The following is a 13,256-nucleotide window of genomic DNA, read 5'->3' on the forward strand; positions in this document are numbered from 1 at the left end:
TTTTTCCCTGCAATATGGTATTGGCAAGCAAGACTATCAAAACCCTGGCACAGGTTGCCCAGAGGGGCGGCAGGTGCTCCATCCCTGGTGCTCCATCCCTGGCAACATCCAAAATCAGGTTGGACAGGGCTCTGAGCAACCTGATCTAGTTGAAGATGTCCCTGCTTATGGCAGGGGGTTGAAATAGATGGCCTTTAAAGGTCCCTTCCAACCCAAACTATTCTATGAAAGAATATTGTTCATAGCAGAAATTCCAGTTTTCTTCATCTATAAACTGAGTGAATTCACAGGAGTAGTGAAAGGTCTTGGAAAAAACAACCAACCAACCAACCAAACCCAACAACCCAAAACCAAACAACAGAACATTTCCTGAGGCTTCCTCTGTCCAGACCTTAGTTTACACTCTCCCAGAGTAATGCTTGACACTAACTGTTCACTAGCACAGCTGGTTGCTAGTGTTAGGAACCTGCTAGAGGAGGTTGAATGGCAGGAAAGACAGATGACTTTGGACCCAGAGGATGGATGCAAGTGTGTGAACTCTGCTTTGTAAAGCTCAGGTTGTATGATGCTGGTGTTCAGGCTGGTCACAGACATGCATGGGATACCTGCTGTATTTGGGGTCAGCTTTCTTATTAGTGGTTTCTTCTGCCTTGCCTTTTTTTTTTTGTCACAGGTTGTACAGATAAGGGTTACTTGTTCAGGAGGCATCTCTCTCATTGCAGAAACTGCATTAGGCATCTCTGTGTTCTTTGAAGAAGGCTGTGTCCAGCACAAAAAAATTGATTCTGAAATGGTGGGTTTGGGTACCAAAAGGGGTGAACTTGGTTTTGTAGCTATCTGGAAGCAACCAGAAGGCCAGGCCTCAAAACACCTTCTACAATGAAGGCCACAGTTACTGCATAAAACCAAGGTTAGGAAGTGGCATCATGGTAAGATGGCTTTGGCCAGTTCAGGCTGAGCTTGTCAGTATTTGAGGAATTGCTTTAACAGGAAACAGAGCATGGGTATTCTGTTCTCATTCAGTGTCTGGGTGGAAATAACTTGTTTGCTTTTTTCCCATGTAAACATAAAGCACTTACCCATTTGTTTCCCTCTTTAGCCTGTGCATTGCATTCCTAATGAACTCCATTAGTCAGTTCCCTTTGGATTACTTTTTCTTTCACCAAGCCAAGATTAGCAGCATGTCACAATTAAAGAAAATATATCATTTGGGATGGGGAGGGTGTGAAAATATACTAAGCTTTAACTCTTGGTGGATCATGGATTTTTTTCAGATCAGAAGTACACAGGGCAATCCCATCTTGTTCTTTTTCCAGTAGTTGGGAAGATGACTCATGCAACGCGTTGTCATTTCATCTGTTTTCCTGCATTTAACCTTGGCCTCTGGACAGAAAAAAGAAAAAAAAAAAGTAACAAAAGTAAAAACAAATGCAGCTGCAGACCAGCTGGTGGAATGACTTGCAGCACAGCTAGTAAAGGGATTATATTTAACACTGTTAGCACTTCTGAGGTTGATCTAGCCCTTATGAAATTTGCATGACCTTCCTCAATTGTGATTTTATATGGATTCTCTGTTAAGCATGTTTCTTTTAAGTGTGATATATTTCATCAGGTTTGCAAGAGTGTGTCAGGTATGGTAAATTCTCTTGTTTTTCCAAGGAAGCAACAGGGTTAGGGAAAGAACATGAAATAGGCCTGGAGTTAAGGAAGCCAACCAAGCAATGAATAGGAATCAGTCTGGATTACTCCATTTATTTGGGGAGGGCTATGGGGACAGAATATCAGTGAGGCTTATTTGTCAGTTTTGGACTTAATTCTATCTCCATTACTGCATTAACTGTGCAATAAACTTCTAGACTCAAGGGACCTTGGTGGCAGAGGGCTTATTAAGGTAACTTTAGGATAATGAAGAGATCCTACTTCTCCGCACGGTTATTTCTGGTCTTTCTAGGGAAAATAACCTTCTCAGTATAAGCATGCCTCTAAATAGCTTTCTTCTGCAGTCTACGTACAGTATTGAAGTAATTTGGCTTTTTTTGGACAGGACATTATAATGCGAACGATTGGAATATATGATTTGGGGTTTTTTTCTGCCTGAAATAATGCAGTATGTTTTATCTTATTTTTAGGATGGCCTGGATTCTGAAAGAAGGAACAGGACAAAACAGGAAAGTGCTTGGCTCTTCAGGCTATGGTATAGCTTTGACCATAAGTATCCTTTTGAAAACACAGCTTAGCTTCAAGACATGAACTGTTGAGTTTGTTTCTTTTCCGTGTACCCATATGTAGGCTTAAGCACTCGAGGAGTCAAACATGAGAAAGATCAAGTATTTGACAGGTTCAAGGCACAGAACTGAAGCTTGAACTTGCTGACTCAGAAGATGGACCTTTCTTTTCTTTGATGCATGGTATGTCACACTTGCCAGGGGATGAAAATCAGTCCGTTCTAGCAGCAGAAGTTCTTTCCTAAACAATAAGACAGCCAATTAACTACTTCTGATACTCTGATCTGTTCTATTAAGCTGTTTTCATCTTCACTGATGCTCAGAGCACGATCTAGTTTTCCAGTTCATTGTACATGCCTAACCTCAAACTCATTGCTCTGAGGAGCCATCTGCTTTTGTGATGAAGTCCTCTTTGGAAGCCCATCATTGATAGAGGAAGTTCTGGAACTAAAAATCTATGTCTGATCCCAGCTTATTCCCTTCAGTATATCCAGAATTTCCTATGGGTGTTAAAACAGAGGGTGTCCTTGTGTGTATATAGTACTGTACAACCTTTCTGAAGCTATTATTACACTATTTAGATAGCCTTGTTTAAGCTTCTGAGCAATTTTTGTGTAGCTGTCCTGTCTTTCATGCTTGTGGTTTTTTTAATCTCCTTAGCATATTCTTAATCAGTATATCATACAGGTGCCCCTCCTTAACAGCTTACACTTACTTAGTCGAAAATGGGAAAGCTAATCTTGTGGCCATGGCAAGTCACTTATACCTGGAAATTCAAAGAAGTTTCAGTTCTTGAGTCCTAGTAACTTCTGGGGCAGTTAAATATATGTAAATATCTGTGACAGGGCCTTAATCTTGTTGCAGCTGGCATCTGAGAAGTGAGTCTTCTCACTGGGGTCTTGTCCATTGGTGGTTGAGATACTGCTGGCCTGGTTGGAGCATAGTAGTTTCCGTCCATGCCTTGTGCATCAAGATTTCCTGGCCCAGGGAAACCCAGGTATAGTGCTGAAAGCATTCAGATCCTAATAGCACTTGCCTGTTCAGAATAAAATCTGTTTGTGACCAATGCTTTCAGAGGCAGTAGTATTGGGCCAAAGCTAGTTTTAAATATTCATAAAAGTTAGTAATTTCAGGTTAACCCTTTGAGTTGTAGTGGCTGGTGTCAGTCTATTGAGGTCAATTTTTGTTATTTAAAAAACAGACTTCTGTGGTAAGAGCACAGAAGGATCTGTCTGTGGCTGACTGCCTTTTTTTTTTTGTTTCCTTTTTAAGAAGGAAGCAGAGCTATCCTCTTCCCCTGCCTTTACAAAAGGGATGTGCCTGATGGGGGGGGAGAGTAGTTGGCAATGCTGATTTCCCCTCGGCTGCTACTAGCACAAGTGCAGTCCTCAGCAGCTGCAGCAAGGGCAGGGGGAGTGCTAGGTGAAAATTACAGCTTAATTAGCTGTTTCACAGAAACTTAAAATATGCTGATAGTGCCCTTGCTTTTTCAGTGGTGACTAGCAATCTGTGGGGAAGGTTTCTGTGAAGTTTGTCCCAAGGAAACTTTGACATCCAGAAGCAGAGGTGTCTTACTGTATCTTAGAAGCAAAATTCTGCTCCATCTGTTGCAAGGGAGCATTGGCTGGGTGGGCTTAAATTGCATGGCAGGGATGATCTTTAGAGTTGCCACCTCTGTACCCATGGCTAAATGTCAAAATATTTTTTGCTGATGTAGTCATTTGGTTTGTGGGTATAAAAGCAGATTGTCTCAAAATTCACTCTTTGCAAGGGAACTTAACTTGAAAAAGATGCGAGCAAAATGCACTTGGCAGCGTGCTCCAATGCTGGCTACTGCCTGCAGAGCGCTGTGTGGACGGATAACCGGGAACTTCATTCCTGGGGAATGCAGAGTTCATTCAATGTCATGGGCTGTTCCCTGGGTTCACCCACAATAGTTAGAAGCAAGAAAAGAAGCAAACTGCAACTTTGAAGTATTAGATTTCTTTCACTGGGTTTGTTTACTACAACCGAGTCATTGCGTGCCTGTCGGCCACAGGACAACGTAGAGGCTGGTAGGCTGGTGTGCACGGGAACAGTTTCTTTCTTTCCAGGACTGGGTGTAGCCACACTGTTACTGGGGGAGGGAGGAAATATAACTCTGCAGTGGCATAATCACACTGTTATGTGCTCAAGTAAACACGCTATGCCAGGCTCTGCTAAAGGAGAGGGATACATCTCTGCTAAAACAGACCCTTTTTTTAACCCCCTCTGTCCCCAAAGCACCTGATCTGTTGAGAGCATCAGGGAAACAATGTTATATTTCACAAGTGGACTTGATTGTCTCTGTGCTTAGAGGCCTAAGAAAGTAACCCGAATACCTGCAATATATATTTACCTTTAAAATAATCAGACTGACTTAAACAAACCAACCCTTCTGCTCCTGATTCCTGACAACGTTTGGAAGTCGTAGCACTTTCCTCCTGAGCACTGTTCTTGTGCCAGTCAAGATCAGCATAGTGCTCTGTAGCAGGGACACCTTTTTTGACTCCAGGGAATTTCCTCATGTATGTCATTAGTCTGGCGTACTAGCTTGAACAAATATGGATTTACCTGGGGGCAGACCTATGAGGAGAGCTGTAAAGACACGTTTCCCACCCCCGTGCCCCTTCAGAGTAACCTAGGTAGCATTGCCTGGGCAGATGCGTTCCTTCCACGCTGTGTTACATGGTTCTTGCCATACAGTTTTCCCTTTGCCTTTTCGAGACTCTGTGTGGTATGTATATGTGCACTGCAGAGATGTCTTTGAGCCTTACCAGAGTAAGATCTCTGGTTGCATCTCTGTGTCTCAGTGACCAGCTAGCAGTGGAACAGTTCAGGTGGCTCCATTGCCTGGAGGATGTTGGCTGGACAGTATTTCTTTATTTCCCTGTGTTGATCCACATAGGTGTGTCTCCTTATTACCTCCACCTTGTAATCTTGACACCATGCTCCCATCTTCAGAGCAGAAATACCCTTGGACCTATTAACACTAACGCACCTGTACTTCTGCTTGGTCCTTTTGGCTCCACAGAACCTACCGCTGGAAACATTGCAACTGTTTGAAACTTTTAACAAGGGAGTTAGCTAGTTTCCCGTGCAGAAAATGTGGGAGTGAAGAAACTGCCCTTGAAAGGATCAAGGGGAAAATGTTGGGAGGTAGATGTTTTTCATTTATTTATTTACAAAGGCAGATTTTTTTCAATGGATGTTTTATATAAAGTTATTGCACAGTACATAGATCAAAGGCAGAGCCACATTTATGTACCATTGTCTTTTTATTTTCAATAGTGGTTTTCAAGCACTGATGTGTTTTCCTTAACTACTTAAGTTATTTAAAGCCAATTCTCACTCACAGTGGCCCTCCGTTAACCACAACTCTACCCAGCTGGTGTGGCCTGATAGCCCGCTGTCTGACAAGTCCCCAGGTTTATGATGTAAGTAGAATGACTCAATAATTCTGTGTTTTGTCTCTTATTTAACTTCATCAAAGCAGGCATCAAAGCATTTTTTTTTTCCTTTTAGGCAAAAGGTTGGTGTGATACACGTATTGCAAGAAAGTGCTGGTTTGTCCTAGGCAGAAAAGAGTTAAGATACTCTTCCCTAAGGCAACACCTTCTGTTAGTAGAAAATAGAGATGATCTTATTGTTCAAATACTACATTAAAAAAATAATATTTAAAGATACTAGAAAATTACAGGCCTAATCAATAAGCCAGTTCTTAGTGAATCACTTCAGAATATTCAGTCCCTTCTTAACACTTTTGGACAAAATTCTTTGCGGGTTAGTGTTAAGGTTGCATTGTGGTCTCCTTCAGAGAAGACACTGACACATTTACCCATGCTGGAAAGAAATCTGGTAGAGCTTCCCTTCATTGTTTCCACTGTGAAATTTGAGATCACATTTCAGAAACTGTTAATCAGTTACTTATCTCAGTCTAGCAGGCCACTATACTATCTTTACAGCCATGTCTTGCAATAATTAATGCTTCATTCTCCTATTATTCTTGCAGGATCCTGATACATATTATTCTTATCTGTACAGTGCTTCTGGAATCTACAACTTTTTGAGCCGCTTGTAAATAAAACCTTAGTACTATGTGAGATCACTCAAATTTTCAGGTTCTCTGGAATGGTAACATCTCTGCTATGTTCAAGTAGTCTTGGACCAGATTTCTATTAAAATTTTCCTAGAAGGTTATGAATTCCACTTGTAACTTTGAAATACTTCCCTGTATTTCTCTCTGGTATCATTAGCATCTTACTTCTACCTGGTTAGAAAAATTTCAGAGAAATTTTATATGTGTGCTGCCCATTTTGGAGCTATTAGTGATACAAGAAATTGGCCTTGTTCCCATTTGTGCAATGCCACTGGAGATGTTAAAACAGATCTGGGCTGGAAGGCATCCATCAGACCAGTTAGCCTACTTGTGTGTTACCCACGTGTCCGTCTATGTACGATCTTGTAAGATCAGTTATCCAGTAACTGAGGATCTAACCAGAATGAACATGCAAGATTTGGCCTTCATTTTCTCTAATAGTTGGGCTCTTTTTTTCTTCTTTATTCCTCACTCTTAGCTGCTACTGCATGTGGAAGCTTATTCTTTAACTGGATTGGGTCTGTGACAGCTCCCCCCCCCCCCCCCCCTCCTTGGGATGTTAATGTCATCATTAAAACTGCTTATAAGGCTGCATAATTTTTAAAGGTATATAATGTGGAAATTTCAAGTTACATTTTTATATATATTCCTATTTCAGTGCATTGCTGCATTAGTCTTGCGAAAGGATATAATTTCGAGATTTTTATTTCTAGTTTCTTTTCAAGATTTAGGAACTCTGCAGCTGCTTTATTGCTTTTCTTTGCATGGCTGCCTTTGCTATAGCATTTGCCTATACCTTTTTATTACTGGCTAAAAAACTGGAATCTTTTTGCCTTCCTATTAAGTGCGGGCAAAGCAACTGAGAGCACCATATTTTTGGGGGGGGAGAAACTGCTTGGAATAATTATGCTTTTGTGAGATATTTCCAGGAAAATTGAATGGTACATCTGAAAGAATGAAAGACTGAAGACTTTGAATTAAACAAACAAAAAAGTCTGTAAATACTCAACATAACACAGCTGGAAAATGTGTTTCAAAAAGTAGTAGTAATTCCTGGATCTCATTCAAGTGCATGTCTAAGCAGTTATGACATCTGCATAGAGAAGAAAGCCCACAAGTATATGGCTGTACTGCCTGTATATTTGTGTATTGTTTTCAGCTTTTGTTGTTTGGTTTTTTTCCTCTGGCTTTAGTACAACCTTATTTAGAAATAATTTTAATTTCCATGAGTGGGAGTACATCCTTTTAATTAGATGCTGAAGGGGTGTTTTAAAATCTGAAAGTTAAATAATCTTATTACATAGTCCACCTACAGCCTATTCCTAAGTATGAGCTCATGTCCTCTAAGCTTGAATTTGCATGGCATACATGTACGGTTCTGAGTCAGCATGCAGCTGTGAGGTACAGAGGATTTTTTTCAGACCTGTCATTACTATTACTTGCTGATGTTCTCCCATTGCTTTAAGGCTGTGCCGCTAGGCTCACCATTAAGTGTTTCCTACGCAAAGAGAATCCAAATTGGAACTTAAAAGCATGAAAGGCTGCAGTAGTTACAGTATTTAAAATTATAATTTTCAAAAATTCACTCCTATTTTTTTCTCTCCTGGTGTTATCTTTAGTGCATGACCATTTGACAGGGCTTTACAATTTATCCCAAACTAATGTAGGTCACTTTTTTCTTCCCTTTTGACATGTCCTTTGAAACTTTTAGTAATTCTGTTTCATCAAGCATTTATCCCATTTGGAAGAAGCATCTGTGTTAACACCTGCTCTTCCTGATGAAGCATTCCTGGGGAATTTTTTTTTTCTCTTGTTTGTTCAGGGGTGTGTTTCATGTCCTACCCATGCTCCCACCAATTTTTTTTTTTTTTTGAAAGTTAGTTCTTGCACCATACACAGTGTGACAACTTGGTATGAAGGTAGAGGGAATTGAATTATTTTTCTAAATATGCAAACCCAGTAAAAAAACTTCATTTACAGTCTATATAAGTCTTGGAGGAGGTAACTCTCAAAATGAGTAAAAAAACTGTTCAGTCATGCCCCCCCTCCCCTTTCTTAGTGGTTCTAGCTTCATAGCAAAAATTGTTTAGTTTCCCTGACGAATTTGAACTCAGCTGGGAGATAGAGAAACTCTAAGCAGAGCATCAGTAATATATTTTGCATGCATATTACTTCATGCTTTTGTTTTGGAGCTACAAAATAACTAACTTCTGATGCAAGTTTTGTCATCCGTGATGCCTGTGTTGTATTCAGCACCAGCAGCATACGTGGTATGCACTACCAGTGCTTTGTATGTGCGGTGTACTTTGCATGTGCTTCTTTTTGCACTGCCTTAAGAGAAAATAGACCGGCTTTGTAAGCAGTAACTCTTAAGTTTTAGCTGTTTTAACGTCTCCAGCATGCAATTTTAGGAGCATGAGTAGATTGTACCACAAATGAGACAGAATATGAGGTCCCTCAGGGGTATGGTCAGTACATCAAAGTAAAATTCAGTCTTCCGTAGGGTTTTGGATTTAGGTACTTAGCCATTCTAGCTTGTCAGTTCAAGTAGTGAAGTTCAAACCTATGTTTCTTGAGTGAATTGAAGCTTTTCCGTCAGAACTGTAGGGGACTGCAGAGGCCAGTTTAGGGTTATTCTTGGAAGAATTTCAAGTCTCTAGGGATCTACTTGGATACATTTCCTGTCTTTCTTGAAAGAATTGTTCATGCTGCATGAAGCACAGTAGGTTTATTCACCCATCCTCTCTGCCTGCAAACATAGCAAATCCGTATACTACATGGGATTGCTCATGGATGTTCTCCAGGGAAATATATGAAATAAATTGCCTGCTGCTTACAGTGCTATTCCGAAGTGAAATAAGTGGAACTTGGCTCGTACAAGGCAATGTTTGTTCGCTGTGTTGAGAGAAAGCTCAGTGTTTTCTCTGGAACTGATTGTGTTTATGTACATGTAAGTATAGCCTGGGACAAACCAGCAAAGACTGAGTTAGGACTTGCCATATAGCATAAAGCCTGCAGCCTTCTCCTTTCACTATTGTGCTTCCAAGAGCTTTTTGGCCTTTTGGGGAAGCTCAAGTGTAGTGTGTGTTCCTACCAGTTCTTACCTGATAGGTGGCTGCAAGGATTTGCTGTTAAATAGTATTGTGAAGATGGGAAATGCTTCGGGAACTTGCTGCAGCTGCTTCACAGGCGGCCCTGGTGCCGCAATGCCTCCTGGCACACCCTTAGCCCTGCCTTCCCCTTGGTGCTTCTCCAAGGGCAAACACTGTGAAAGGCAACTTGTGATACAGCTTCTCAGCTTCTTTGACTTCTTAGAACGTAACCAGTCAACAGTCGTAAACTGCTTGCTGCTTACTTGTTTTTCTGCTTTTCATCTTTATTTGAATGTCTCTTCTTCAAAACCAGAAGATAGAGGGATGTCAGATTTTCTTAAACAGCTGATTATTTTGTGTACCTTTTTTAATCATCTTGGTCTTGTCCCTCAGACTTTCACTTTTTTGCAATGGAAAGCTTGTAAAGGCTTCTTCTGCCAACTATAGCTGAACCCTTTAATTTCTGCCTTTTTTCTTTTTAATATAGGGACGGTAGTTCACTATATTAAACAGTTCAGTGTTTTCTTTGCAATTAAAGAAAGCAAGTGGCCTAAACTGCATTTTTCTCTTTGAGAACAGTGCTTTCTATCACAGTAACCCTGTCTCTAATAAGCAATGATAAATTTGGATGCCAAGAAGGTTCTGAGAAATTAGCATTCATCCTAAGTAGGGCTTGTCTTGCACCTGACACTGAACTGCACCATTTCTTTCATTGTTTTTTTGTAAAGTTCTGACATCTCTTCCAGTCTTCACATTAGTTAAATATTCTGTATCATCTAGAGACTTCTGTGGCTTTATTTTGGCTGATTATCATTCTGAAATAATGACAGGAAGTTTTGCCAGGAAGTTTTATTTAGCCAGGCACTGCATTTTTCATCATGGACAGGTTAATCAGCATTTTCAATCTGAAGTGCCCTGAACTCCGGTCCTGCAATACAGGTGGGGCTTTCTGGTCAGGCTGATCACAGGCGTTCTATCTCACATAGCCTGTGCCCTCCTTCCTTCACCAAAGTGGAAGAAAATTATATATTTTGAGAATCTAGCCTGATTGATGTCCAGCTTCCCAAGGAAAACAGACACTTGCGTTTCAGCTCTTGCTAAGCAGGGGGAAAATAATTGCTTTCAGTTGCAAGAAGGCAAGCTTATAGTACTGGTAGAATTTTCTTCAAATATGAGGAAGCCCCGTTTTCTGACCAATTCGGCTGTTTTGCCTTTTACTAAGACCATGTTAAACAGGAGTGAAACATGGTACAATTACTTGCTGTTGTAGAGAAATTAAGTGTTTTGTTACACTTCAGCAATTTCTAGTCTCTGACCATATATTTTGTCCCATCTCTGCCAAAATAAATTCACAGGGTTTCGTGAGCCACTTTTTAAAATTATTTTGAAAAGAAAACATATCCAAACTAGTTACAAAACTATGAAGAAAGCACTTTCTTGTATCAGTCTTTTGTACTATTATGGGTCAGGAGTGTTCCAAAGAACTAGGTCAAGTAATTCTCTATTTAGTACCAGGTAAGAGTAAACAGATAGATCAAAAACTAACCTAGCTAAAAGACCTTTAAACTATAACAAAAATTTGTTGAGGAAACCTTGAATGTAAAGTATTTGGGCCTAATGAGTTTTTACCAGTTTGCATGAATCTTTTACTAACGGACTTGACTAATTAGCAACAGACGCAGCTCTGACTTCTTTGTGTCTTAATGTGCTTGGTGACTTAATGGTGACTTAATTGTGCTTGGTCTCCAGTCTTTTTCCTGTACTGCCTTCTAAATTGTCATGCCAAAACCAGTGCATACAGCTTATCTCTCCAGTACTTCTGGTAAACTTCCAGTGCTATTAAATCCCTAGTTACCTGTTTCATAATCTAGTTCTTGGATTCAGCTTCCCCTCATCTCTCCACAATAGTAGTAGTTATACAGGGAGCAGTAAGCTGATTTGCAAACATTGAGTTCAAGGTTGTTTTTAACATTTCATAAGGTGGAACTTTACCACTTACTGCATCTGTATTGACACATAGGTAAACTCTTGTGTTCAGCTACCTTCTTGGCAAAGACCAGATGTTGTGCCCTGTACAAAGATTTTTTTTTTTTTCTGCTTTTTTTCCAGAATCAAGAACAGCTTAGAGAAGAGGATTCTGATTTTATTCTGAATGATGGTGACCTTACTGTGACATATGGTGATACTACAATAACGGCAAACGGTTCTTCTGGCCCCCATACAGCTACCACTAGCCTTGACGGCAGGAGAACAAAAAGTAGTTCAGAGGAAGCACTGGAACGTGATTTAGGAGCAGCAGATCATGAAGTTACAAGCAGGGGTACCCGGCTAGTATTTCCTCTGGAAGACAATGCATGATTACTGACTCAGTAAAAATAACTCTTGCTCTGTGGATGGATCAAGGAAGACTGCAGGCCACTGTGTCACTTGAGGTGGGGATGTTTATTTAAACAAATTAACGTGCGTAAGTGATTTTACTAGGATCTGAAGATGTCACCTATTTTTTACTCAAGATGCTGACAGTGGGGTTTTCTAAATGTCTGAAAATAGATGAATGAGAAAACCGATCATTCTCTCTTCAACTGCATATTGAATCCAAGTATAACTAGCATGCTGCAATTGTCTTGTTCAGCTGCAGCAGCTCTCTCTGAAGAGAGGTACATGAAAACATTGTCATAGAACTGAGTTTGTCTTGGCTTAGCTTGGGAATGTGAAAGAAGAAATGCAAACATGATAATTATTATGAGATAAAAAAAGGATGTGTGCTTATCTGAATGTGGAGAGATCCATTGTTAACTTCTCTCGTGAGGTTGAGGAGACTATAAGGTAAAATGGGACAGTGTACATTAGGACTACAGGTGCATTAATGCAAGACTCCACGGGCAATCTGTTACTGCAAGCTGTACTTAACGTATTTCAGGGAAAAAAGGGAAAAGAAGATTTCTTCACTGGCCATATGTTTAAATAGGAAGGCAATGAGACCTACTTGTCCCTTCAGCTTTGGGCATCTTGACTATTACTATTAGCCTAACTTCTAGTGCCTCAAAAGAAAAACATCTAACTTCCTGTGGTCTAAGATGTACCTGACCCAACACAAGCCCAGAGCCAGGCTTTCTCAATTAGAAGTCATGAGGTAAAACTTTCTCTCCCTTAAGGTTCTTAAAATTGCTTGAAGGTAGTTGGAAACATATCTTGGGCTGGGGAAAACAGCAGTTAAAAGGAAGAAGGGGAAAGGGGAAAAAAAAAAAAGAGGCAGTATTGAACTTGTGTGAAACCATGAGGTTTCATGTTGCACAGAAGAATCCATGGACTCTGCTTACAGTTCTTTTCTGTGACAAACAGCAAACATCTAATTAAACGGACAAACAAATACCACTGGCTTTTTACCATTTGTGACTAAAAGAAAGGTGTTTACTCTTGTTCTCTTTCACAGAGTAGATGTGGGGCATTGCACAACAACATATAAGCTACAGAAGTGATGAACTGTAGTATCATCTTAAATGTGAAAAGGGAATCTTTGCCTAGTATTTAGCCCACTTACACGTAGGCTAGCTTTAACTTATTGCTAAATGCTTTCTAATTCCAAAATGAGGAGATACCATTGTTTTTGCCAATAGCTGAAAACATGTGCTTTGAAGAGCAGTTCAGCTATTTAAAGCATGCTAAAATATGGTTTCATTCTTATGTCTCAAAAAGTTTATTTTTTTAAAGAGTTCTGTGGCCTACTAATGTGATGTAATATCAGTTTGTCTAAAAAGTGTTGTTTTTCTTGCTGCCATTTCAGTTGTTCCTCTCATAAAATTGTGTGCGAGTAAACACCCA

At 40.1% G+C, this 13,256-nt stretch overlaps 1 protein-coding gene across 1 annotated transcript in view; it reads left to right on the plus strand.

Annotated features, from left to right (window-relative positions):
• Positions 1-12,028, plus strand: part of SLC9A7 (solute carrier family 9 member A7) — a gene marked incomplete at its 5' end in the record, with an annotated part of 74,963 nt that extends 62,935 nt beyond the window's left edge. Inside the window, 3 exons of the mRNA XM_082009334.1 lie at positions 2,130-2,212; positions 5,575-5,680; positions 11,544-12,028. Of these exons, the coding sequence (XP_081865460.1) occupies positions 2,130-2,212; positions 5,575-5,680; positions 11,544-11,792 (438 nt within the window). The 3' untranslated portion in view covers positions 11,793-12,028. The remainder of the gene's footprint in view (positions 1-2,129; positions 2,213-5,574; positions 5,681-11,543) is intronic.
• Positions 12,029-13,256: the final 1,228 nt, after the last annotated feature.

The sequence above is a fragment of the Phaethon aethereus genome (genome assembly GCF_964289735.1).
Source record: "Phaethon aethereus genome assembly, chromosome: 1".
NCBI classification, from domain to species: domain Eukaryota; kingdom Metazoa; phylum Chordata; class Aves; order Phaethontiformes; family Phaethontidae; genus Phaethon; species Phaethon aethereus.